The sequence below is a fragment of the Eutrema salsugineum genome, unplaced genomic scaffold, assembly GCF_000478725.1.
Source record: "Eutrema salsugineum unplaced genomic scaffold, Eutsalg1_0 scaffold_19, whole genome shotgun sequence".
Classification (NCBI taxonomy): domain Eukaryota; kingdom Viridiplantae; phylum Streptophyta; class Magnoliopsida; order Brassicales; family Brassicaceae; genus Eutrema; species Eutrema salsugineum.
The window spans coordinates 290,629-316,280 of NW_006256838.1; the positions used below are offsets into that span (position 1 = coordinate 290,629).

A 25,652-nucleotide genomic window follows, 5' to 3' on the forward strand; every position below is an offset into this window, starting at 1 on the left:
TCAGCGGTGGCTATGGTGGCCAAAGAGAGGAGGAGGCAAATGGCCAAGGAGGCGCGTGGGATCGCCATTGCAGAGCAAATTGCTTTTCTTGAGCCTTAAGCTACTTCCCTTTTTTTTTGGTGTTCTTTGTGTTTGAAGTAGGATGAGTAAAACGATTTCATCAAATGGGCTTTTATAACAAAACTTTAATGAGTATTGAGAAATTTAATAAAAATTAAAAAATATTATCATCAAAGGTGAGTAATCGAAAATCATGTATGGGATTTATAATAGTGTGATGCACGATCAAAAACATGTTGGCCATTTAAAATCATACGGTGCTCACCAAATCCAAATGTATCGGAGAACTGAAAAAGACGTTAAATGGTCTACGTAACCATCTGCAGACAATACCTATCATAGCAGGCCTAATTACACCTACCTTAATTGGTTTACATCATCCATGTATTATAGTTAGTCATCCAACGAAATATGGGCCAATTAAATTCAAAGGCCCAATTGTGTTAGCCCAAAACAATGAAAACCGGAAGCCCTAATGATTAAAGAAAAATCTATATATTTGTCGTTGCCTCAATTCCAAGCTGCAGCCGCGACTGACTCGCCATTGATTTGCTTATTCATTCGTGGCGATCAATTACATTTTTTTAATGGTTTTCAGTTAGATCTTTGTCGTAGGGTTCTTCTTCTTCTTCTTTTCCTCATATGATTAAGAGAATTATTTGAGCTCATAGTTTGATTTATAGTTGTTAATTGTTAATTTTTCAAATAGAGAAGAGAAATTAGAGATTGAAAGGCCTTCTTAATCCCAGCTAAGTTGATGTGGTACTTATCTGATTCATGTGAGGCCTAAACCAAAGTTGCAAGTTTCGCTGATAATACCTTCTTCTTTTTTTAATCCCAGAAGGTGTTTTATTAGTAACTCTGCTTACATTTTACACCCCTTCAATCTCAATATTAATTCAGTATGAAACTATTTTGTTTTTTTGTACTACCTACACCCTATTTCACCTTGTAATTGATTTGATTTTGCTTCATATTTATTCCCTTTAGTTTTTGTGTTTTTTTTTCTAATCGTATTATGCATTTTTGGATTAGAAGTTGCATTATTAATATCTTATTTATGTTTTGTAATAATATTCTAGAATCAAAATGTTAAACGTTTGGGAATTGAATCTAACAGTAGTTGTTGCAATATAGCTAAAGCGTGGTTGCTAATATACGCACCCTATAATTGAAATATTTTTCTAAATGACTTATGGCAAACTTTTGTACGATTGAGCAATTGTAACGTAGACCACCAAGAAGGAATTTGGTCTTCAGGGCATTGGCATTCTCTAATGGGCCGAAGTCAATCTTAATGAGCCTAGCCACCTACATTTCAAAATGGGCGAAGTCAATCTTAATGAGCCTAGCTACCTACATTTCAAAATGGGCCGAAGTCAATCTTAATTGGTCTTAGTCAATCTTAATGAGCCTAGAAGAAAATGATAAGGTTAAAAAATGGAAATTCTAATCCCAGTTGGATTAGAGAGGTTGTGAAATTGTTATATAGAAAGGATCCACACGAATACAGGACAGAACAAGGTAAAGCATAGTTTTTATTTTACCAAAGCATGAAAGCAACCACCTGAATCAACCTGTAAAACTAGACAGAGAAAGTATGAGAGTAGGATGACTTCGTGTATTGCATATGGTGAAGCTGTTTTTACAATATCTGCCAGAATTGCATAGTGGTGGTGGGTGGTGAGTTGAAGAAGGTTCCATTGAGGGAGAAAGTGGTCAACACTATGACCACTCTCTTCGTGTTTATTGTTTGTAGTCAACTTATCCTCGGCTAGAGACGTGACCAAGCAACTCAAGGAGTAACATATGGTAATGACTGGACGCAGAGACTCCAATCTGCACAAGGAGCTCAACCGCTACATGCCAAGAGCAGCCGCCTTTGGAGGAATGTGCATCGGTGCCACTGCCCTCACCGTTCTTGCCGACCTCACGGTAGCTATTGGCTCAGGGACTGAAATCTTGCTTGGCGGTACAACTCTATATCATTTTCTTGACACGTTTTACAAGCAAAAGGCCACTGATCCATGAGGCTTACACCATATAGAGACACTACGATGTAACTTTCTGTTTTCTTTTGTTTTCTTCTCTTTTGTGTCAATTTGTGCACATTACTTTCATGTCAATTTTAAAATATATTTCAGGAGAACATGTCTACCCAAATATTTGGATTTTTGGAAAGATATCACCAGTGGTGATTCACCACCATGTCCGTAAAATACTAATCAATCATCGTATATGATCAAGATTTGAGGAAGAACACTGAGTTTTAAATTAATATTTTCTGTTTACCAGGCATGATGATAAGTAACTAATCAGTCCCATATCTTCTTCTCGGTCAACACGTCAAACGAGTCTGACCAATAAACCTACAGTTAGGTGATCAGGTTACTTGGGGAAGTCAGACGTCCTAATCGACATATTCATTAAGTAAATGCCTCAACGACTGAACGAGAAGGATAAACAAGAAACAAAATTCAAGAAGTACAATCTGTTACAGGAAGTCCTCTCTATCGTTTGGTTTTCTTAGCTCAATAAGATGGTTTAGTCAATTAAGATTTAGTTTCGGTTTATCCATCTATTTATGCATTTCCGGTCCACTTGTTTAGACCGATGAAACCTTTCATGATATATGTAAGGCCTTGGCCATCTATGAACTAATCAATCAGAATATCAAAATCATCTTCTTTCTCTAAACTCTGTCATCATCTAAATCTTCAATCCACCATTGATCTTTGACCTCCGAGAAGACCCTTCTTCCTCCGTGGTCTTCTTCTAGGCTTAGGTTTACCGTTCCCCGAGCTCTAGGTGAGCTTCTGGATCGGATCTATCGGTTACTCAGGTTTTACTGTTTCATTGGTATCAGAGCTGTGCGATTCTCCAGGGCACAAAATCATGAAAACATACTCATGTGAGGAGGTGTATGAGAGAATGGAAAATGGGTTATGTTTGTTTTGTGATGAGCTTGATATCCCTGGTCACTTTCAGTCTAAGCACAAGAGATCGAAGATTATCATGACGGAATGTGATGATGATCTAGTTTCGGAGGGTAAAGAGGACGCTCAGCAAATCCAGGAAACGGTGACGAAGCCAGACCCGTTCGTGGAAGCTGTGAAGAGTTCAGATCCGTTCATCGAGCCCTCAGTTTTGCAGGTTCCAGGTACCGCTTATGATGTATTGCTTGTTCACAACGTGGGTTTACATGCCCAGGAATGGAAAGTGTTGCCTCAGCGATCAACAAGTGTTCATGGAAAGAACATTGAGCACCAAGTTTTTGATCAAATTCCACTAAGAGTAACAAGTAAAGAGAAACAGAGGAGGTGTCTTAAGGCCTGGAAATTCAAGTACAAACTAGAGTCTCTGATGGGATTTTTGCTGCAGGCTGAACAACGTACACTCATGAGGAGAAAAATTATAAAGTGTAAAATGAGGATTATGCATAAGTCAGAGAGCATGAGACAGCTAGTTCTTGCTGACATGAAGTGTCACGGGAAGCACAGGTGGAGCTTGTGTGTTTATACCAGGCGTATGGAGGCAGAGTTACAAAGCTGTAAGTTGACACATCAAAGCTCAAGAAAACAGACACTTCATTGCGTAGAGTTAGAGGAGTTTTCATGGGTGAAAGAGAGGGATAGATCCTCTGATTTTGTTCTAGCCAACCGAGTGTGGAAACCTGGTGGGATGTTGACTGAACATGAGCAAAACGAGGTAGTGAAACTCAGTTCATCTTGGGATAACCGAATGTGGGAACCTGGTGGGTTCGACAAAGTAATAGCAGGAAAATGGACAGAGAAATGTCAGAGTTTGCTGTTTCCTACCGTAATGTTGGAGAAGTTTGGCTCAATATACTCATACTACAAAGCTTGTTTACCACTGGAATTGATGTATCTTGAGTTTGTTGGAGGGAAAACACATGGTGAGGAGCTGTTAGTTACAGGACAGAAGGTGCAAGCAAATCAAGATTCTTTTGTGAAATTTCACATAAAGATTCATGTGAGGGACAAACTTTGTTCAAAGAAGCAGCGGAACTGTGTTGGCAAGTTCATATTTACAGTGAAATCAAGAACAGATTACACTGATGAAGAAGATTATGCACTAGTGCAAAGTCGGGAGAAGCAGAGGAAGTCCCACAAGACCTGGAACTTCAAGTATAAACCAGAGTTTATGTTGAAAATTTTGCCACAAGATGATAGACATACACTCACGAGGAGAGGGAGTATCAAGTGTAAAATGAGGATGATGCGTAAATGGAGCCTGCGACAACTTGATATAAGAATTCAGATTGAAGATTTTAATTTAGCTTTTCAAGATAGTCATACGCATCACAGCCGCGTAACTATTCTGAAGCAGTGGTTTTTGCAAGTTGTTTTTCAGCAGAGTAAACAAGACACGGGAAAGCTGTTGTTCTTACAGAGAGTTAGAACTCGTGGAGATGGAAGTCTGAGAAATTTATTATTTGGTACAAAGTCGTGCTTGCTGTGGAGTGAACTAACGAGAGATGCTCATATGCTTTTGTTGGAAAATGTGGTTAAATGTAAGCAAAGAGAGAGAACGATTGGTACTGTTGCAGGAACTAAAAGACTAATGGACGCTGAAGATGGTATCAACAAGACTATTGTCATGTGGGAGGTTACTTATTTTCAAGGCACTGACTGTGGCATCATTAGACACAAGCTGCTCTTGGCTGGAGAGACATCCAAAAAGAGGAGCGAGAAGAGTTCATGGTTATTTATGTGGATCATTCTCAAAGTACTATGTCCAACTGCATTTGAAAGGGAATCAGAGACAGCAAAGCATAGTTTTGAAGGGCTGAACAAGTTGGCTACTGCTATTGATGTTTCACAACGCTACATGGATCTTGTTTATAAACTTCAGGACAAGCCGCATGACATCTTTAGTAACAGAGATCCCATGTTTCTAAAAGAGCTGTTTCACGTAGATGGGGATGGAAATGTCATGACATTAAGAGCTACGGGTTTCCACTGCACATCCCTTTGGTTGTTCTATGGATCACTGCCACGACCTCCAGATTTCAGAGAAAGGTCATATGGTGTTATAGACAGAAAGAGGAGAGGAGGTTTCTTTGTCTCCGCTCTGCCACGATTCTTACTTGATGTAAGCAGTGATAAGGAACATGAAAACAATGACAAGAAGAAGGTTCACCACCACAACAAAGCTCTCCTCACGGTCTTTGTCCATTGGAAAGTGCATCCTCCAGACCAAGTTACTATGGAGTTTCATCAAGTTCATCAAGGAGCTCCCAACTTGTCATCCTTGAGGACAAGGATGTTGTCGACGAGGGAGTATTGTTACAGGAAGTCCTCTCTATCGTTTGGTTTTCTTAGCTCAATAAGATGGTTTAGTCAATTAAGATTTAGTTTCGGTTTATCCATCTATTTATGCATTTCCGGTCCACTTGTTTAGACCGATGAAACCTTTCATGATATATGTAAGGCCTTGGCCATCTATGAACTAATCAATCAGAATATCAAAATCATCTTCTTCCTCTAAACTCTGTCATCATCTAAATCTTCAATCCACCATTGATCTTTGACCTCCGAGAAGACCCTTCTTCCTCCGTGGTCTTCTTCTAGGCTTAGGTTTACCGTTCCCCGAGCTCTAGGTGAGCTTCTGGATCGGATCTATCGGTTACTCAGGTTTTACTGTTTCACAATCGCTAACAATATCCTCGCTTTCTTTCTTAGATTTTTTTTTTTCCGCTTGAATAAAAGATAAACACCAGAGTTCTTCTTGTTCTTTCCCTTAATACCTTTTTCATGTTTTTATATTAAAAATATATAGATAACTATTTTTTGAAAAAAGGAAGTCGATATAAGCTAACAATTAATAATAGTATATTTACTTTCCAAAATCCTGTTTTTCGCACGTAATCCATATATATATATATATATATATATATACACCTTGTTTTTCGCACGCTCATTAAATTCTCTCTCTCAACCTTCTTCAATTCAATTTCTCTCTCTCTCCCCCTCCTTCCTTACGCTTAACTCAGAGATTAGTCTTTTCTTTCTTTCTTTGTTAATGTCAGTCTCATCAAGCACACCCAAAGAAGATTCTCACGACTTGCGTGAAGAACCTTGCGATGGTGAAATCGACGACAACGACAAAGAGTTTCCGACGACGAGTATTAGGGTTGTTTTGGTCGACTCAGATTCCGAATCTTCAAGTCTCATGAAGAATCTCATGACACAATTCTCCTACCAAGGTATCTAATTAATTAGAGTAAATTTAGGGTTTGCTTTGATCTTTCTCTGACAAAATTAGGGTTACTAGGGTTTAGGGGTTTACACTAGGGTTTATCATGATTATGTTATACTTTGATGTTTTCAGTGACGAATTTTACAAACGGAGATGATGCTATCGCTTTCTTGATGAAGAGTAAGGATGAGATTGATCTCGTGATTTGGGATTTTCATGTGACCGAGATTAATGGGCTCGAAGCTCTCAATACCATTGGTAAAGAGATGGATTTACCCGTAGTAAGTAAGTATGTACAATTCTAGTAAGCTACCATTATTTTTTTCGATAGAAGACTTTAATTATTAATTATAGAACATTAATTTATCATCGTTTATTCGGCCTTAATTATGTTTAAATTTTTCGTGTCAAGTCACGTCTCATGACCACGAGAAGGAAACGGTGATGACATCGACGAAGAACGGCGCGTGTGACTTTCTCGTGAAGCCCGTGAGCAAAGAGGTCGTTGAAGTTCTATGGCAACATGTTTACCGCAAGAGAATGTCAAAATCCGGTTTAGATTCGGTTGAAAAAGATTCGGAAAAGGACGGCGGTTTAGGGCAACACAGTAATAATCTCGATCATAGCAACGAAGTATGCTCCAAGAACGTCCAAGATAGCGAAGAACAAAACACTGGCGATAAAAAAGGAGGCAGGCCTTTGTCCAAGAAACCGCGGATGACGTGGACTCCTGAACTTCACGACAAGTTTCAAAAAGCCGTCGAAAAAATCGGCAACGGTGAGAGTATGTCCATGCTAATTAATCCCTAGCGAATATTCGATATCAGTTTCCACATTATTATATTAATTTGATAATCATCACGTTTCAACGTTGGAAAACGCAGAGGCTGTTCCGAAGCAGATTCTAAAATGTATGCTAGAAGAAATGAATGTGGAAGGACTCACTAGAAACAATGTAGCCAGTCATCTTCAGGTAATTAATCATTACTTATATCAGATTTTTTTTTATATATTTGCTCAATTAAACTAGGGTTTGTTTCTTGCAAGACAAGAAACCATGAATTATAGGACTAACAATTTACATCGAATGCGATGACAGAAGTACCGTCTAGCGGAGAAAAAGCCATGCGTTCCCCAGGAGAGTACTCGAGTAGATTCAGGGTGGCACTATAACGCTGGACCAAACCCAACCAGTCTCATCACGGCTTCGCAACCGCTGCTAAACTCAAGCATCAATCTCCATACTAGAGTGCCGTCGTCGTTTTTGACCAACGATCAAGCCGCAGAGAATGCTCCAATTCAGTATCCATCGATCAATTACCTCACAATGAACAACAGCCTTTTGATGACCAACCCTTGCATTGACTCGTTTTACCACCCACAACATCAACAACAACAGCAACAACAGCAGCAACAGCAGCAACAGCAGCACTACCATTCTTCTCTTCAGTTACCTTCCGTGATACCCAAGCAAGATCCTGCACAGGTGTTATCAACCATGGAAAATTCCGGTCTCCTCTATCCTCCAAACTTACCCTACGACTTCAACGAGTATTTCCCACCAGGACACAACAATTTTGATCCCGTTAATCGATATTGATTCGTCGCTCTAAGGTGATACATATATGAATTCATTTTCTGTCGTAATAGGATTTCTCTCTATCCCTGATTTTTTTTTTTCTTTTTTTATAGAGGCTCTTTGAATGCCACAACTGCGAATCCCAACACCTCGTTGCTGTTTGCGTTTAGCCTAGTAGTATCTTTTTGTTACTTTGGTCGTGTTAATTGTGAGTGATCTATAATCACTTGCGTAGATATAATATAGTAGTTGATTTAGTCATTGAACAATCTTATTGGCAAAACTGATATACGGATTCGTATGTTGTATTACAAAATCTCATTATAAACGATGTTTTCTTTTTCTTTTATTTTTTTAATAATATATTAAATATCAATATGTATTGCAATAAGCTACACTTATGGACTCTAAAACCAATGATCAATCATGCGAATTTTAGTTTTCATGGCCATGCTTTCTTTTGATGAGGAAATTTCTAAGTTATTTTTACTGGACTAAACTTAATTAGTAGTTGTATACTTTTGTATGCCTGAATATGGGCCTTACAAGACTTTTCAAATTTTTATAATTAAGAATAAATACTTAGGCCCGATGATTGTTAATATCCAGGTCGGTGATGTTTCGATGGGCTATGTTCTGTGGGATTTAGTTAGCACCTTTTTTCACGATTACAGACAGCTGCGAATTTTTAGATGAACCTGCAGCGTTTTCTTTTTCTTTTATGAACCTTAGCCTGCAGCGTTGATCTGATATATACATATTTCAACACTACGACAACGCTTCATTGCTTTACATAAATTTTCAAAATGTTAGGATTGATAACGATGAGAATTAATAACCGATGAGGTCGAGAAAAATTAAAAAATCAACGGATGACCACAAATCAGAGAGATCATTTGATTTATAGGTTAAAGATAGTATATTGGGAGGAGTGGATGTAGTCAAACAAAAGAGAGACAGCTCGGAGAGTGACACGGAGCACATGGAACCAGCTGATTCCAGGAGAAGGTTACAGCAACTAGGCCACGTGGGATACCAGGAGAACACTTTTCTGGGACCTATTTAACCAGAACCCAAAAAAACAATTATATCGATATTTATTATCTGATTAAGATTATACATTATATGCCACATACATCAAAGTTACCCCCACTTTTGTTGCCTTTATTTACGATTATGATATCATCACTGATCACCCTATCATTGTGGATGATTCCAAAAATCAAACCAAAGTATCCGTATCACATACGCAAATAAAAGCAGACTTTTACAGATATTCGTTTTCACCTCTGAATTAAAGGGGAACTGCCACCTTTGCAATTGGAAAATCAAATTTGTCTTAAACAACTGTATGCTTCGGAAAAAGACCACACAGAATATTTTAATCAATCAATAATTTCCCACTATTGTATGTGGTAAGAAATGTCGAAGAACTAAGGTGTTGTTATTTATATCTTGATTAGTAAAGCGCATTATCCTTTTGGTTAAGAACCAACCAGAGGACGACAAGAAAAATATCAAAGTGTGACACTTTTGTTTTTGGCTCCAAGTGAGACACTTTATAGTGTAAGGTTTAATATCAACTAATTAATAACAATCATCGCACTCAACAAAAAGAGTCAAGTATCAAAGAAACAAAAAGATAAAAGGTGAACTAAGCAAAGAGACCGACACCATTTTCTTTGTTTAAACAGAATATTTATTCTTAAGTGTCGTGTCCTTCTTGATCCGCTCTCTTGATTTTGACGTGTTTCGATAATTCTCCAACTTCAAACCATTTTCATTTTTCGCAAATTTTCAAGCATTAAGAGAGAAAAGAACGCACAAAACACTGTAGTAGACCAAGTTGGTTACGAAGGAACAAATTGAGATTGTCGGTGAATATTAGTATTTTGGATAAGACGATAACCGATAGTATAATCTTTGAGAGTGAGAACAAAAAAAGGCAGATTTATAACTAGAAAACGTATGGTAAAAATCTGTACAACAAATCTGAATGTATCCTAGGTTTCTTTTTGTGTTTCTTGTCTCTTTTATATTTCATTTCATGCACAGAAGACGAACAATCGAATAGAATACAGAGGAAGAACAAATTCCAAAGTCGGAAAAAAAGAAAACGAAAGAGAAAATGGAGAAAGAAAAGAATTAATGGTGAGATGAGAGAATTTACCAGCTGAGAGAGTATAAACCCATTGTAGTGTAGTAACAGATAATCGTGATCTTTCGATGAATCAGCGTGAGTGTCCGTACAAATCATAAGGTGCCCAAAGAGTATCGAGCGGGCAAGGCCGTCTCGAATCTAACCGGAACCACGGTTTACCACTACCGGACCAATGAAGCAAACTAACCGGACCGGGGTGAAGATCTCTGCAGCTCCCTCTCACGTTATCCCCACCGAGACCGTGCTGGTTCCACCGGTGCTCAATCGGCGCTACTTCCCCGGCGAAAACAAGCAGGAACGGAGGCAAAGACCCAAGCTCGTAAATCCTATCGCTCTTCTGAATCTCCATCCATTTCTCGATCGCCTCCGTGAAACCCACGCGCCTCCATCTCTCCAGATCCATCACCATCACCCCTGTGTTGAAGTAGCACGGTTTTCTCCCTCGGAATGCTCCGGAGAACCGCTCGTCGGACCAGAATGCCGGCGTGAAATACTTGGTGAAATTGGCGTGGCAGTATTCCGGGGCCCCGATCGTTTTCGATCCCAATCTCGTCCTCCAAAGCTTGGCGATGTCATCGACGACGATTAGATCGGAATCCAGGTAAATCACGCGCCTCACGCAAGGCTCCAGAAGGTCAGCCAGGTAATTTCGAGCGTAATTCAACGGCTGCTCGAGCGCTTGCCTCACCGAGGTGGAGATCAGAGTGCGTACAATCTCCGGATCGAAATGGTAAACCTTGAATTTCAATTCGGGGAAACTCGATCGAACCAAGGATTCTAGGTCAGTCTCGGAGACGAGGAAATGGAAGAAGACGCTCTCAGGGCACGCCGAGTGCTGGAGAATCGAATGTACGGCGGCGATTGAGCCACGCAGGTACTCGAAATCGAGAGTGATCGCGACGTGGACCAACGAAGGGTTGCAGACGCCGGAATCGACGTCGGCGGCGGCGCAATCGGCGGCATTGCGGAACACAGGGGCTTTCCTGAAGGAGAATCTGTGCGGCGGTGGGTCGGAGGTCGGGAATCGAAGGTAGGCGTCGAGGTGGGAAGATCTGATAGCTTCGGCTGGAGGAAATGATTGGAGAGAAGGAGAGAGGACGATAATAACCAAAGCGGCGGAGAATAAACCGGAAAATCGCATGATCCAGAGCATCCTGAGACGGCGAATCGCACCTCTGCGTTTCTTTTTCTTGGATTTGAAATCGAACCACCGATCGGCGGCGATAGAGGCGAGGTAGGAGCGGAGGAAAGCTAGGGTTCCTTTGATGTCCGCCAGAGCTTTTCAAAAATCGCCGCAGAGGGAGAGAGATTTAGAAGGTGAATGCATCTGAAGAGAAGGAAACAAAATCCAAAATTGAAGTGAGAATCAGGATTTAGTATTCCAAAGGAGAATCAAAAATCGATAACTATGCCGTGGGATCGAAGCGACCTGAGAGAGGAGAAGAGGAATAATCCCCAAGTCGGGAAAAAAAGATAAAAATGAAGAAGAAGAGAGGCGCAAGTTAGGAGGGGCGGTGCTACGGTGCGCCACCGTCTGCTCTTTAAGCCCTCTCCTCTTTCTCTTCCTTGGCTCTCTATTTTAGTATTATAGAAGATGGAAGAAGCAGCGAAAGAGAGAGAGAGAGAGAGAGAGAGAAGAACAAAGAGAGAGAGATTGCCTAATGACTTTTTCCTTCTATTTCTCCTTCGCCAACAAATTGTTGTATTCTACTTAGTTGTATGGGGCTAATCATAGCAAATTTATATTTTGTCTACAGGCTAATCAAAATAGATTTCATCATTAAATATTATCTCAAATAAAATTGTAACGTGTGTTTATAAATTGACGTATTCGACAACTACATTGAATTTAATTACAAGTATTCAGTTCTTATACCCATAATTTGAGTAAAAATAATATTAGATTTGACATCAAATAAAATATTAACTTACTTTAAATGACTTTTTTATATACATTTAGTAATTATGAACTTACTTGAAATGAAACCAATACTAGGTTTTACTTTGATTAATTTTTCTTACTATCCATAGGAACAAAATATATGATATATTCGGAATCTAATATTCCAAACCAAACGCGAACCAAAATCCGTAAACATAATATGCCTTTGGCATTTCTTATAACTAAGTTTGAAAAATAGATATCGGTACAACCGTTCAAGTGTCATAACCATTTTAAAACTAAACGGATTCAGAAAAAAAAAAAAAAAAAAAAAATAAAGACTGAGAGATTCATGAGTCGATTGAAAAATACGTGATCACAATAAGAAGAAGAAAATGGATCCTCATGAAGTGAGTTGATTTAACTCTGTTTAGTAATACTACTGCTCCACGTCGTTTCAACACCAAAACCATCGATTACCTTTGACCAACAATCCGGATAACCTGGTCTGGTCTGTTGAACCAAAATTAAGTTGTATTTGCGTATGACTGCTGATGTGCATTGTTTACTTAAACTAAACCAACATTATTTAATCATAAGGAGCGTCTAGAGACGAAGCACATACACCAATTACTTTCCAGATAATTACATTTGATATTGACTTTAAGTAATGATGTTCTAATTCAGTTGGAACAAGTAATTGTTAGTTAAAGACTTAGCACACAACCAATCTCTATGATAATTGATTCGGTGCCAAGCTAACTTAATTGCATTCATATCTCAAGCATTTAAACCTTTCTAGTAATTTGTTTATTAGTAAAGTGGAGATTTCCGGATCAAGTGAACCCCATGATTCATGATTTATGACACATGAGTGGTAGATAATAGTAACATCAGTTTCCTGTGAGCTAGGAACTGTATTTTTCTCTCTTCTTCTTGTGTTTAAACTTTTGAGTCTTTCGTATTAGAAAGTAAGAATGAAAAACACAGACAAACTAAATCTTAAATTTTATATCGGATTTTGGATTGTTGAGGTAAGCAGCATATCGTATGAATCTCTGTGTGGATTCCCAAACGAAATCAAAAGCTTTATCAAAAACTTGTGAATAATGGATCTTTTCAGTCATATTTTGTTCACGATAAGGCCGATTGAACTAGCTGGCGAGAGCCAGATGGCATAATTTCCATAATGTCCGTATTTGACGAGACTACTAGTATGCACTACGTACAATTATCATTTATCCCTGATTATTATATTGCAGTTCACATGGAGAAAAATGTCGGTAAGGTATATATGTATGCAGCCTATTCTAACCCAATTAAAATGCTTTTTGTAACCATTAGGTGTAGCCTACTTAACACCTCTTCATCGTTTTTCTTTCTCTATGAAATAATTTTAATTGGAAATATAAATAAATAATATCCCAATATTACAGTTGAAATGTCCAATTTTATTTGTATTAAAAATGTTTCTATAGGACAACTATGTTCATTAGGAGAGACAGAGAGAAGATTCAAAATTACACAAGTAAACTCATATCTCACTACTGATAACAACCACGGATGGTTCATCTGTCATTGTATAACTATAGTATATATATTTCAAAGATAGAAATTGATAGAAACTGAATCGGACAAGTCAGTTAATGTATTGTATTATTCGTGATTCAAGATTATACATAGAATCATTAAACAAATGTTTCATATTATATAACTCGTTCTCTTTTTGGACCGACCAATAAACTCCATGTGCCACAATAACATTCAAGTATTCTCGCTCACTACTCAGCTAAAGGACTTTATGCTAATTTATTTTTATTTTTGGTTTTAGATACTATGTTATTTGGTCAACTTCCTGTTTAATAACATATATCATCTGGTTTATTAATCTGAACATTACTTCACACTTCAAAGGTACACATGTATTAGACACAGACATTTAGAATATATATATATATATATATATATATAAAGCAGTAAGTTTCGTTTTATTACACCATTATAGTTTTCCTTTAGCTAATTATTTAAAATGGTGATTTTTAAAATCATTTTGTTTTAAACCTCTAAGCTCGTTTTTATCATTTTCATACTATTAGGGGAAATTGTTTGATCATCTCATTCCCTTATTTTCTCATAAACTGTCCAAAATTTGTATACGTGTACTTATAAACATACAGTACATTTATGCACAAATCAGGAAGTTATAGTCAAACATATATAACAATTTGATCTAGTGTCAATTTCATTTGAATTTTCTGTGTCTGTAGAGACACATACATGATACGTTTGATCTATTTATCGTGGGGATACAAAATAATAAAGTCTGATATATTTATCTGCATATGAAAGCTAACACTTGGGTCAATAAGATTGGTACTTAGATATCTAATCCTAGGAGCCACATGGAAATTCGTTATGTAAATGGCTTGTTCCCTGAGTAATCAACCTAGTTCAAAACTTTAGGAGTTCACGCGATCGTACATTTTATTAACATGGAGGATAGAAATATAGGTCAATTAATTTAGCAGAAGTGTAATATGTAGATGACGATAGGAACATCAAACCTTATGCTTGCGTACTTTAGACTTTTACTTAGATGTGATAAAATTTTCATCATCCAACTTTAGATTTAACTGTATGAAACTTTTGTTTATGTTCTGTTTTTACTAAGTCCAGAGTCATTATGTTCTATAGACTCCTGCATTTTCCATAACCGAGGCTGTTTGATATCCGGGAAAAATCATTATGAAAGAGCTATATTAGAACCCTTTAGGCCCAGTGTAGCCATGAACTTCTTAAGCCCAAGTAAGATTAGACCAAATTAGGACCATTTCGACGAGTCCAATATCTATATGAATACTAATTACGTACACCTTCAAATATATACATAGCACGAGAAAAGATTAGCCCAAAAATATTGTGTTTAAAAGTCCTCACACCGTCTTATAATCCCCTTTCTCGATTACTATAGAGTATAGACTATTGATGAATAACTAATTATGTTTTCAATAATGGATATTGGATATACTTATTGTATAAGACTCGGAATTCATATGCTTCATTGGAAAGGTATATAGGCCCACTAGTTCACATGATTAGGTATTTAGGTTCTTGATTTTAAGTTAGTTGAAAGAAACACAATACGTGCTTGCTGACTCATTTAGAATCATCACTTATCCACTTGAAAATAACAAATACCCAACCAAAACTCTCCCCCACATTCAGAAGGTTTCCGAAGATGAAATCACAAACTCAATTCACACTTTCTTTGAGCAAAAGTACGGTCAACTGAAATTCCACAGAACAGTCAACACAATAAAATTAATTATAGGTTGATTATAGGGATGACTTGTAGTATATACAAAAAAATTCACACAGGACATGAATGGTACAACAACGAACTATATACAACCATATTTAATTACGATGTAAATGCGAATCTTTATATTTCAGAAACATAGATTTAGCAAAAACTTTATAAAATAAATGAAAAAACACCCATTAAATAAACGTAAATGTTTGGACCCACAATCCACCATCTATAATTTATTTCTTTCTACATAACTATTTTATTTTTCTATTTTTGTGATAAATTTGATACAGATTAAAATCACAACTTTGCTATCAGCAATCTCGAAAAGTATATCAAACAAGTCAAGAACTTTGATCCTCTTTTATTATAAAGAAAAATGATATATGTATTTTATAATGATTACCTAACAACAGGAGAGACAGAGACAATCGCTGGTTCAGAAGGAAGCTTATTAGCTGTGTCGCGGTGCACGAGATTTCCCTGCGCCTGCGCCATCAATATCTGCTTGTAAATCTCCACGAGCACTTTCTCATCGTATTCCTTCATTTGACCCGACCCGAATCCGGATCCACCGTATCCCGAGGATCCGACGACCCGCGAGTTAGCCAACCGCATCATCATCTTAACGTAAGAATCGCGTATCCAAATCAAAAGCTTCTTAGGCGACGCCGTTTTAAGGATTCTCAGTTTCGGCACAATCTTGATCCTCCAAAACCGTTTCTTCCGAGTCGGATCCATTTTGACCCGTTTCCCGTTCCTTCGACCCGCCGTCGATGACCCATCAAGCTTCTCGTATCCTCTCCACCTCCGCCAATACCTCTTCGGCGTTATCTCCATCACACACACACTCTTTCTTTCTCTCTCTCTCTCTAAGCTGTGTTGTGTATTTGTAGAGCGAGCGAGAGATAGATATAACGAATGAGGAATTTAAGAGAGAGAATGAGAGTTTGGTTGGGATTTATAATAATAACTACGAAGACCTAAATGGCTAAAAACCACAGTGTGTATGAAGCAGCACACACGTGATTAGTTACACGCATCTATGTGTATGCGAACGATTATAAGTTAATACTTCGGTGTATGATTGATGGTCATTTTTTTCTTTTTCTGTTTTAGGTTATTTTTATTTTGTTCATTTCCTTTTTTTAACGATTTTAGTTTAGTAATAATATATCTAACAAATAACAATGGTCGGTGTCCCTTTCCGAACATCCAGTTCAAGTTTTTTGTTATATAACTTTTTAGATAATTTTTCAGTGTAAATTTTTTACCCTCGCTGTTGGCTCTATATCCAGACCGAACTTTTATATAAGGAATAAATAAGAACGTACAGTATTATCAGCCAGATTTATTTGATCAAAAAACGAATGGTCTGAATAATGAATGAAGCACAGCGTTGTCGTTGAATTTTTTTGTCAACTAGCGGTGATTCCTTGTTTTGTCAACTATCGGTGATTATTGTCTTGAGGAAACGTAATTAAATTTCTCAGCTCTTTTGGTTATAACGAAAATCGCATTAACTAATTAATTTAATAACCGATAAGAGAGCAATGGCGTTTAGCGCGAGTCGATGGCTATTGATTGCAATAATGGCGATGTGCGACGACACTCCCATGGCCCATGTGACAACCCTCCACCAAATCTTGACCGTTGGTTCTCTCTCATTGTCATTCCTTAGCCCAAGTCCATTGTAAGATATATAGAGGGCGAGAGAAACACGCATGTATATGTATGTAATGTCGAACAACATTTTCCGATTTTTTTGTTTTTTAAGAAATTTATAGTTTAAGTAGAAGATATCTTAATCAAATTTAATTGTAGCATGTTTTAGGTGGCGCTACGTCAGTGTCATGTGTACATGAATTTGATTATGTGGGAAACATTAAAAATGAAAAAAACCTAACATTATTAGATTATTCAGCTGTGATTTCATCAACTCGATATATTCCCTCGATTTGCTATTCACCGCACGTGGGAAGTTCACACATACGCATGTACAGACGTAAGCGTGTAACATTGTGTGTTATAAGTATATTATTACTACCTTGTCGTTTTTAAGCAAATAATCCAACTTTGATGGATCATAATTCCCCAATTTTATTAGAGTCATCCCTGGCGGCTGGCTCTCTGATCCCGCAGGCCAATCATACATTCATTTCGAAATCTTCCAGGGAATGTACATGATTGCTTAATATATGGGCCATTGGGCCACATATATTTTCCGAAGATTTTAATAATATAACCCATTTGTGTGTATTATCAAGAAGTCTGTTATAGTTCCCAGTTTCAACATTATCAAAAACAAAAATGATTTCTTTTTTTAATAGGAGTAATTAAAATCAGATTAAAACTTTTACGAACCATTTCGAAGATACATGCATCACCAAAATCTGAAAGATGGACGTTTACTTACTTCTATTGATAATTATTTAAAATTATTCAAAGCAAGAGTTTACAAGTATTGTAACACCAAAAAAAGTATTGTGAGAAAAACATCCAAGAAATAGAATATTTTTTGAATATTTTATAAACTCAAATTTTAGTTTAACTATTTTTTTCTTACGATTTTTTGTTGTTTTCGTAAAGGGAAAATTATATAAACCATCATTAAAAAAGGAAAAGAAAATGCACCTCAACGATCGCAGAGCCGCTCACGCTCTAAACACATGTTTCCATTTTTATTAATTACCTGACTCCCTAATCCAAAACCAAATCCACCCGATCTCATTACCCTTACCGGTGCTTTTTCCAATTCTGACGGAGCTCCGGCGTAAGGAAAATGGACGGGTTCGGGTCGAATCAGAGGACGCTCGCTGTTGATCGATGGATGGAGATCGTTAACGGTAAGGGTTACGGCGTCGGTGGAGCGACCCGATCCGACTCGTCCGGTTTACAATCGTCTATTCCGCCTCCGCCGGGAGCAGTTACGACGGCGCATACGGCTGCTCCTGCCTCGTGGAGATTCATCGACCCGGAAACGAAGAGGAAGACGAGAATCGCGACGTACAAGGCTTACGTGATGGAAAGGAAAGTTAAATCGACGGTGAAGAAAGGGTTTCGCTGGATGAAGAACAGGTGCTCTCAGATCATAAATGGATGATCAATTTTTCGTTTCCTTCAAATTCCGGCGGATCGTGCCTTGGGCTGTAGTTGGCGACAATCTCCGGCGACAACATTTTTTCTGATGTCGAAGTGAGTTTTTGATTTGATTTTGAAAACAATACAACGTCGTTGAAAACGAGTGTAATTCGTCAAACAACGATTCAGATCTAACACGTTTGTGGCCCAAATTATTTTTTTTACTCTTATTATAAGCCCAATTATAATTTCATTTGATTTGGGCCATACGAGTTGTATAAAAATATATATGGCCCATTAAATGCATTCATACACTTTCTTGCATTGGAAATCGTTATTTATTAACAAGAGACGAAGCACCTTCTATGCACGATCGTAGCTCAGCACGTGAAGCCACGTCTTCTCTATATTCGCTTTACCGAAATACCTTTACCCAAAATACTATATTACCCCGCTAGTCTGGTGGTTTATTTTCTTCATTAATCAGGTATTTTTAGCTAGATTCTGCACGCCCTCAATTATTTGCAATAAAGGAATAGAGATGTATAGGAAGTTGATACATGTGAGCAACAAATAGATGTCCACAGAAATTTCTTCTATCATACATAATAAAAATACAAATAATAAGCCCAAAGAAATTTATTCAATTATACTTATATTTCTTCGTTGAGATAATTTTGATTTATTAATTAGTAGTTCTTATGCCAACCAATTAGTTTCGTTTTAATTCCTTATTATCCTGTCAGGACAACAAGCTTAAATTCAAATATGAGAAAATTTGAAATCATAACCTGAGTCGACATAAATACACCATCATGGTATTTTTCTCATTTCATTTATGGAAATCAGAACTTCTATTTGAAATTCAAATAAAAATTCCTTGGGCGTTATTAGATAATCCGAAAGATTAAACTGAAAAGCGATGTGTGACTTGAATCAAATGTAAAGAAGAAAATTTGTAAGCCGACTTCATTTTGATTTCTTTTTGTTTTTCTTTTCCTTGAGGATCGGTCATTTGTGTAAAACATAGTACATGTTTTTTGTTTTTCTGAAACAATATGGGTAAACTAGTAAAATGGCGTTATAAATTCCAAAAACATCTGTAGATTCTTCCTCTTTATTCTATTGGATCAGCCTTTAGAATCCTAAGCAACAACCCTAGCATTACCTACATTATCAAATTCATAAACATAATTAACTACGTGAAAATAATAATTTTACAACTTTTTTATTCATGCAAACAACACGTCAGAGGATTAAACAATCTTTCAGTTTGTGCAAAATATCGAGTAAACTGTAATTTATTTTTCTCTCTCTAATAAGGAAATAGCATCAGAATATTTTAGAGTACAATTAATAATAAAAGAAAAAGTTTTTGAGAATCGCGATTTAATTTAATTTTTTAAGAATTGTCAATAAATACTAAGAATAAAAAAGCAGCATCATACATACATACACTGCATATCTGCTGCTTTCACCTCGCTCCTCGCGCTCTCTTCTCTCTCTCTCTGTTTTCTGCAGAAAACATTTTCTTGAGAAACAAGCCACAGTCACAATCGATCTACTCTCTGATCTCTCAACCTCTTTGTCTCTCCCGTAGAACAATGGTTGTTGTTAAGAGTTTTGGCCATGGCGAGCCAGAAACGGTTGATTTCTCCGAAACGCCGCGTTTCAGCGACGACCTTGGCTCTGCTTGCTCCACGCCGTTCGTCAGCGCTCCGTCTAGTCCCGGCCGTGGTCCTCCGCCGGGTTATTTCTTCAGCGCACCTTCGAGTCCGATGCATTTCTTCCTCTGCTCCGCTGCTCCATCGGAGAATCCGAAGCTCGATTCGTCTTCCTCCGGCGACTTTGAGTTTGATTTCTCGTCTCGATTGTCTTCGAGCAGTGGCCCTCTCGGTGGCGTATCAATGACCTCCGCGGAAGAGCTCTTCTCTAACGGCCAGATCAAGCCGATGAAGCTCTCCTCGCATCTCCAGAGGCCTCAGATCTTAGCGCCGCTTCTAGATCTGGAAGAAGACGAAGATGATGCGAAACCAGACGGTGGTGTGAATAGGCGTGGGAGAGATCTGAAGTTGAGAAGCAGATCTATTCACCGCAAAGCAAGATCTCTCTCTCCGCTCCGAAACGCAGCGTATCAATGGACTGAAGAGGAAGAGGAAGAAGAAGAAGAAGAAGGAGTTGCCGGAGAGAGAGAGGTGAAGGAATGTATACGGAAGCTTCAGGAAGATTACGAGAACGAAGCGAAGAGTAACGAAAACGTTCCTTCAGCTGAAACAACGCCGTCTTGCTCGGCTTCGTCTTCTCGATCGTCTTCTTACGGTAGAAACTCTAAGAAATGGATATTCCTCAAGGATCTGCTTCACCGGAGCAAAAGCGAAGGGAGAGGAAACGGGAAGGAGAAGTTCTGGTCCAACATTTCTTTCTCTCCTTCCAATTTCAAAGACAAGAAGCTCAAATCTCAACCCCTCACTATCTCAAAGGAAGAAAAACCGATCCCGGAAACAGAGAACGTATCCGTCGAGCTCAAAAAGCAGAAACAGAAACAACCGCCGGCGAAAAAATCTCCGATCGCCGGAAAACCAACCAACGGAATAGCAAAACGGCGAGGATTGCAGCCGTCTGCTCACGAGCTGCATTACACAACGAACAGAGCTCAAGCAGAGGAGATGAAGAAGAGGACATACTTGCCTTACAGGCATGGACTCTTCGGCTGTTTAGGGTTTAGTTCCAAAGGCTACAGTGCCTTGAATGGTTTAGCTCGCAGCTTAAACCCTGTTTCATCCGGTTAAGTCATAGATTAATTATTGTTAAGCAGATGTTTATGTATAGGTTTATGGATTCAGTAATCCTTAAGTTATAAGAAAAAAAATAGTATGTATGTAAGAAGATCATTGCAACTCTGTTGTTAGATTTGATTACTATGATTCTCTGTAGTTCTTGGGAATGATTTCAAAATCTGATTTTCTACAGTGATGTTGTAACAGTTTTGTGACTTGTATTATTCTTTAATGGCCAAGAAGTTAAAGGTTAAGAAACAATAATGGTGGTGGGGTTTTGGTTTGTTGAGGCTTGACTTGAGAAAGAGAGGAAGAGAGTGCAACAATTGTTTAGTAAGTACTAAGTACTCTGTGAGATCTGCGCAAGAGAAAATAAAAATAAGATTGGGGCCATGCGTGAGGTGTTTTTGGAGTAATGTGAGTAGTAGAGTTAAGAGAGAGCATCTCCATCATAATACATGATGACCCATTTGTGGTTTGTCTTATTAGCATTTGGTGATTGAAACTGCATCTTTCAAGTCTTATCTAATTGGCACTTTGCTAAATAATATATGCCTTTGCAGCTAATATATCTATTCATTCTTTGGATTTTTTGTTTTGGATATTATCTTTAGAGTTAAATAGTTAATTATTAAACAATAATAAACTTTCATCCCTTGTTGCCTACCGACTACCGTGACTAATGTATGGTTTTTGTTTTCATACTCACTTGATCAACACGACTTCTGCATATCATATTTTTAGTTGTTCCCGTTGAAACTTTTCTTTTCAGTTTTCATGAATCATGACCATCGTTTATATGTATATATTCATTTCCAGATCCATCAAGCTGAACTAAAAATATAAAATAAATCCAATTTGCGCCTTTACTTGATTTGAATAGAAAATATAATTTAATTGAAACAACACATGTGTCAAATCCATTCATATTAAGTTAGATCTGCCCTCTTGTCGAAATAAGAAAACGAGAAAACCTAAAATGAAATTGGAATTTTAATCCCAATGGAATGTATCGAAATGTGAAGCTAATCTCCTTGACTCCTTCCTCTATGTGGCTAAGGTTTTTAATGGCTTCCGGTTTTGCTCCACAAACCATGGCTGGATAGACTCCATAAGCTTAGTAATGAATTTTGTTTGAGAGACACCAATTAATAACGAGTTAAAATATGAAAAACGGTGTCGTTTTCTGCTGTCAAGGCTGCGGCAATAGTTGTCGTTGAGAATAAAACCGAATATTAAATGAGATTACGTGCACGTATAGCGACCTAAGAAGATCCACACCGCACATCAACAAACATTTAGCTGTCTTATCTATCTGAAAATATACGATTCAAACCACATGAACCTGTCTTCGTTTTGGGCCCAATGCTGCATCTACATTCGCTTATACACTCATATACACAACTTCTCTGATTATTTTGTGAAAAAACAGAAGAAGGGCCACGTGAGTTGTCGTAAGAGAAGAGTATTAAGAACAGAGGAGCTCCATACTTGACATGACCCACTCCTCTGAAAAGTGAATATCTCACTTCTTTTTTCTTTCTTTCTTCGCCATAAAACTCCAATGAGAGTTAATAATTTGGGCCAGATTACATTAAAGACAGTCATGTCATGGGACCTTAATGCTTTCTTAACGCATTGGAGAGCTTTCATAAGAGATATTAAAAAATTTAAGAATCGTCAGGCATGTCATAGCATAGTATTGAATTTTGTTTTTGTTTTTTTTAATACCGGAGATATATGGGATTAATCAATAGGAAATATATTCTTAGGACCAAAAATATACAAGCTGCAAAAAAAGTGACGTGGGATGAGTCACTTCAATCAATCGCGACCAGCTCTCTACTGTATATAACTGTACACTTCTTCATCACTGAGCTGTGCTGATCTGATCTGTCTCACTGTTTATGTGTGGGAACTTTCTATTTCCCATAAACCAATAGTGTAAGTTGGTTATATTATAATTTTCCTATAATATATAATTTAAGTAAGGGTCCCTTTAAGTAAAAGGAATTGAGAAAAAATGAGAAAAGTTTAAATATAGAAAATGGAATAAAATTTCTGCGGTGATCTGATCTGTCTCACTGTTTATGTATGGGAACTTTCTATTTCCCATAAACCAATAGTGTTGTAAGTTGGTTATATACTTAGATTATAATTTTCATATATAATATATAATTTAAGTAAAAGGAATTGAGAAAAATTGAGAAAAGTTCAAAGTCTTTAAATATAGAAAACGGGATAAAATCTCTGAATGAAGATGGTTACTTTCATAAATCATTAATTTAACCCCCAATTCAATCAGTTATTAAGGTGACTGTAAGAATCAACAAAAACCCAAAAGCGCCACTAGGCTTCTTGAGAACACCCTAAAGCATTAGTTCCTTGTCGAGCCATTGGATGGTTCTCCAGATGTATAACCGAATGCACCAGAATTTCCAAGTCTTTCACAAGAATCCGCCGCATCATCAGTTGCTTCTCAAGATCGTCGAAACAGCTACTCATCCTCATTCCCATTTGATCCCTCAAAGCTTCTTCAGCTTCTGGTACAATCTCAGCCATCCATTGAGAGTGATCTACGGTTGCACTGTTTAGCCTGGAAAAAGCAGTTGACAAGAAATGAAGTATCAGTGTAATTCAACAAGAACACCTTCAGGGATTCTGAATCAAGAACCAAACAAGACTGGTTTCTTCTTTATTTTTTTTTTACTTACTTTTCCAGTATAGAATTTACTTCGTTCATGTTTCTCGCTCGAAACGAAACGTCAACACTTTCCTCATTAACCCTAGCAAGCCCTTCAAGCCAGCCAATCGACAAGCACCTCGAGTGTATCATTGTATCAGTTGTTTTCGAGTTTAGATTACCAATCCTTAAAACGACAGTCAAAGAGGGATGATTTGAATGTGAACTGGAGGTAGAAGAACCCTTGGAGCTAGTTTCGATCTTCTCCTCGGAACTGGGACTGATTATGTTTTGAGCCTTGGATTCGTGATGTGGAATCGAAGACGATGACTTGCTTGGCTTGGAGAATGAATCCGTAACATTTCTTTCTGGCAAAGACGCATCTGCTTCGGTCTTCCTCTCGCCATTAGTTTTCTGGTAAGAAAAAGGACTGAGCACCATTAAGAGCATTCAATCTTTTTCTTTGAATCAAACAGCAACAATCTTGTCCGTCTATCTCGGAATAAAATAAATATAACCTTGAACACCCGAAAAAAGTTTGAAAACGTATATACCCAAGAAATTTCAGGCTTTTCAGTCAGCAACTTTGGCTTGGAAATTGGTTCAGAAGCTTGTTCATGCTTCTTCTTCTTCTTCTTCTTCTTCTTCTTCTTCTTCTTTCTGCCTTTAGTACTCTGGTAGAAATAAAAACCAAACTCGGCTGACTTAAGAATGCTTAATATATTTGGATAAAACCATTGGTCTGCTAAATGCACTACTGATGAGCATCCTAAGGCTACCACGAATGAAACTTTACTTCACTAACCAAGATTACAGAAAGATGATACCAATGTACCTGAGAAAGCTTTGGTTTCTCCTCACCCTGAAAAGGTTCTGGCACCTTAGTTAACAGCTGCACAACCACATTCCGGTTCTGGTCTTTTTCTACAGAACCCAACTCTGAGAAATAATCATCCTCAACAGAACTAAATAACGCAGCAGGAGTGCGAGTTTTCACTCCTGAAAGTTCACAGATAAGAAGCAGAAGAAAACAAGCTCACTTTTCTTTTTTCTTTTTTGGGGGTAAAGAACATATCCTCTGGTTAGTAAGCGTACCTACATCAGTTTCGGAGGAAGAAGACTGTGGGGAACTATGAAATGCGCCGTGGAAAAGTTTGTTTCCAGGTAATCGCAAGCTAGTCAGAGTCCGATCCCCATCATTGTATCTATCAACAAGATCCATTGTTTGTGAGCTAAAACCTCAACGAGACAGGTGAGGCAATCAAAGCCCTTAATGATAATAAACATTGCTTAAATCCAGAACACAGTGGGAAATATGAAATCAAACCTCACCTATCAAGTAAAACACGCCTCGAAGTCGCTGCAATTTCACCTGGGAAACACCGAATTAGCTATTTCGAGATATTTCATTTCCAGGAATTTAAAAATCAGAAAGTCTAATGGAGATGCAAGATTAATACAAGGAACGGATTAACGTACAGTTTCGGCTTAAGTAGGAGCTGTGTCTTCCGTGGAACAGAGGTTTTAGGGAAGCTCGTACTCTCGCCGCAAACATCGTCGTCGCTATGCCGGGAACAAAGAGAGGAAGGAGCACCAGGAATCAAACGCAGAGGGAAGGGTACATTCAAAAACGACACCGGGTTAGCTGTCTGTTCTTTTACTGGGCCTTGGTCATTGGGCCCTTTATAGGCTTTCACTAACTTCGTATGGTTTCTCAGCAACAAATTTGAGAAATATTGTTGGTTCGGATTTCAGACTTTATGATTTTTTATACTAGTTTTTAACTGTTTACCCATCAGTCGGCCATGTAGTAGTCGAATAGACGAATAGTAATGTGATTCAATAAATGTATTGCAAACTCTTATGTTTCTTGTGACACAGATAAACACATTTTACG

At 37.8% G+C, this 25,652-nt stretch overlaps 7 protein-coding genes and 1 non-coding gene across 9 annotated transcripts in view; 4 read left to right on the plus strand and 4 right to left on the minus strand.

Annotated features, from left to right (window-relative positions):
* Positions 1-605, minus strand: part of LOC18019831 (proline-rich protein 3) — a 1,239-nt gene extending 634 nt beyond the window's left edge. The window contains exons 1-2 of the mRNA XM_006402291.2: positions 570-605; positions 36-100 (exon numbers count right to left, since the gene is read on the minus strand). Of these exons, the coding sequence (XP_006402354.2) occupies positions 36-100; positions 570-605 (101 nt within the window). The remainder of the gene's footprint in view (positions 1-35; positions 101-569) is intronic.
* Positions 606-802: 197 nt separating this feature from the next.
* On the plus strand, positions 803-933 carry LOC112087214. The gene has a single exon (XR_002899978.1). It is a non-coding gene; the product is annotated as a small nucleolar RNA snoR83 (small nucleolar RNA).
* A 5,172-nt stretch (positions 934-6,105) lies between these two features.
* LOC18019834 (putative two-component response regulator ARR20) lies at positions 6,106-7,882 on the plus strand. Its single transcript, XM_006402294.1, has 5 exons — positions 6,106-6,289; positions 6,415-6,567; positions 6,695-7,066; positions 7,167-7,255; positions 7,382-7,882. The coding sequence occupies exons 1-5, from the start codon at positions 6,106-6,108 to the stop codon at positions 7,880-7,882; spliced, it is 1,299 nt and encodes a 432-aa protein (XP_006402357.1).
* A 1,916-nt stretch (positions 7,883-9,798) lies between these two features.
* On the minus strand, positions 9,799-11,762 carry LOC18019780 (probable galacturonosyltransferase-like 7). The gene has a single exon (XM_024157112.1). The coding sequence runs from the start codon at positions 11,173-11,175 to the stop codon at positions 10,093-10,095; it is 1,083 nt and encodes a 360-aa protein (XP_024012880.1). The 5' UTR covers positions 11,176-11,762; the 3' UTR covers positions 9,799-10,092.
* A 3,573-nt stretch (positions 11,763-15,335) lies between these two features.
* On the minus strand, positions 15,336-16,187 carry LOC18019781. The gene has a single exon (XM_006402297.2). The coding sequence runs from the start codon at positions 16,052-16,054 to the stop codon at positions 15,617-15,619; it is 438 nt and encodes a 145-aa protein (XP_006402360.1). The 5' UTR covers positions 16,055-16,187; the 3' UTR covers positions 15,336-15,616.
* Positions 16,188-17,654: 1,467 nt separating this feature from the next.
* On the plus strand, positions 17,655-18,554 carry LOC18019782. The gene has a single exon (XM_006402298.2). It carries the CDS (start codon positions 17,997-17,999, stop codon positions 18,315-18,317), a length of 321 nt encoding a protein of 106 aa, XP_006402361.1. The 5' UTR covers positions 17,655-17,996; the 3' UTR covers positions 18,318-18,554.
* Positions 18,555-19,761: 1,207 nt separating this feature from the next.
* LOC18020292 lies at positions 19,762-21,333 on the plus strand. Its single transcript, XM_006402299.2, has one exon. The coding sequence runs from the start codon at positions 19,900-19,902 to the stop codon at positions 21,082-21,084; it is 1,185 nt and encodes a 394-aa protein (XP_006402362.1). The 5' UTR covers positions 19,762-19,899; the 3' UTR covers positions 21,085-21,333.
* A 1,986-nt stretch (positions 21,334-23,319) lies between these two features.
* LOC18020293 lies at positions 23,320-25,341 on the minus strand. Of its 2 annotated transcripts, none has more exons than XM_024157119.1 (7): positions 25,235-25,341; positions 25,088-25,115; positions 24,851-24,960; positions 24,591-24,754; positions 24,310-24,429; positions 23,787-24,169; positions 23,320-23,668 (listed from the first exon to the last, which is right to left on the minus strand). In XM_024157119.1, exons 1-7 carry the CDS (start codon positions 25,308-25,310, stop codon positions 23,422-23,424), a joined length of 1,128 nt encoding a protein of 375 aa, XP_024012887.1. In that variant the 5' UTR covers positions 25,311-25,341; the 3' UTR covers positions 23,320-23,421. The 2 variants fall into 2 exon arrangements, with proteins under 2 accessions (XP_024012887.1, XP_024012886.1); XM_024157118.1 differs by having other exon boundaries at positions 25,088-25,127; positions 25,235-25,338.
* Positions 25,342-25,652: the final 311 nt, after the last annotated feature.

Coding starts and splice junctions, on each gene's coding strand:
- LOC18019834 (XM_006402294.1), top strand. CDS start 6,106: ATGTCAGTCTCATCAAGCACACCCAAAGAAGATTCTCACGACTTGCGT. Junction 6,290..6,414: donor GACACAATTCTCCTACCAAG/GTATCTAATTAA, acceptor TGATGTTTTCAG/TGACGAATTTTACAAACGGA. Junction 6,568..6,694: donor GATGGATTTACCCGTAGTAA/GTAAGTATGTAC, acceptor TTTCGTGTCAAG/TCACGTCTCATGACCACGAG.
- LOC18019780 (XM_024157112.1), bottom strand. CDS start 11,175: ATGCTCTGGATCATGCGATTTTCCGGTTTATTCTCCGCCGCTTTGGTT.
- LOC18019781 (XM_006402297.2), bottom strand. CDS start 16,054: ATGGAGATAACGCCGAAGAGGTATTGGCGGAGGTGGAGAGGATACGAG.
- LOC18019782 (XM_006402298.2), top strand. CDS start 17,997: ATGGACGGGTTCGGGTCGAATCAGAGGACGCTCGCTGTTGATCGATGG.
- LOC18020292 (XM_006402299.2), top strand. CDS start 19,900: ATGGTTGTTGTTAAGAGTTTTGGCCATGGCGAGCCAGAAACGGTTGAT.
- LOC18020293 (XM_024157118.1), bottom strand. CDS start 25,310: ATGTTTGCGGCGAGAGTACGAGCTTCCCTAAAACCTCTGTTCCACGGA. Junction 25,128..25,234: donor CTCCTACTTAAGCCGAAACT/GTACGTTAATCC, acceptor GGTGTTTCCCAG/GTGAAATTGCAGCGACTTCG. Junction 24,755..24,850: donor TTCCTCCGAAACTGATGTAG/GTACGCTTACTA, acceptor GTGAACTTTCAG/GAGTGAAAACTCGCACTCCT.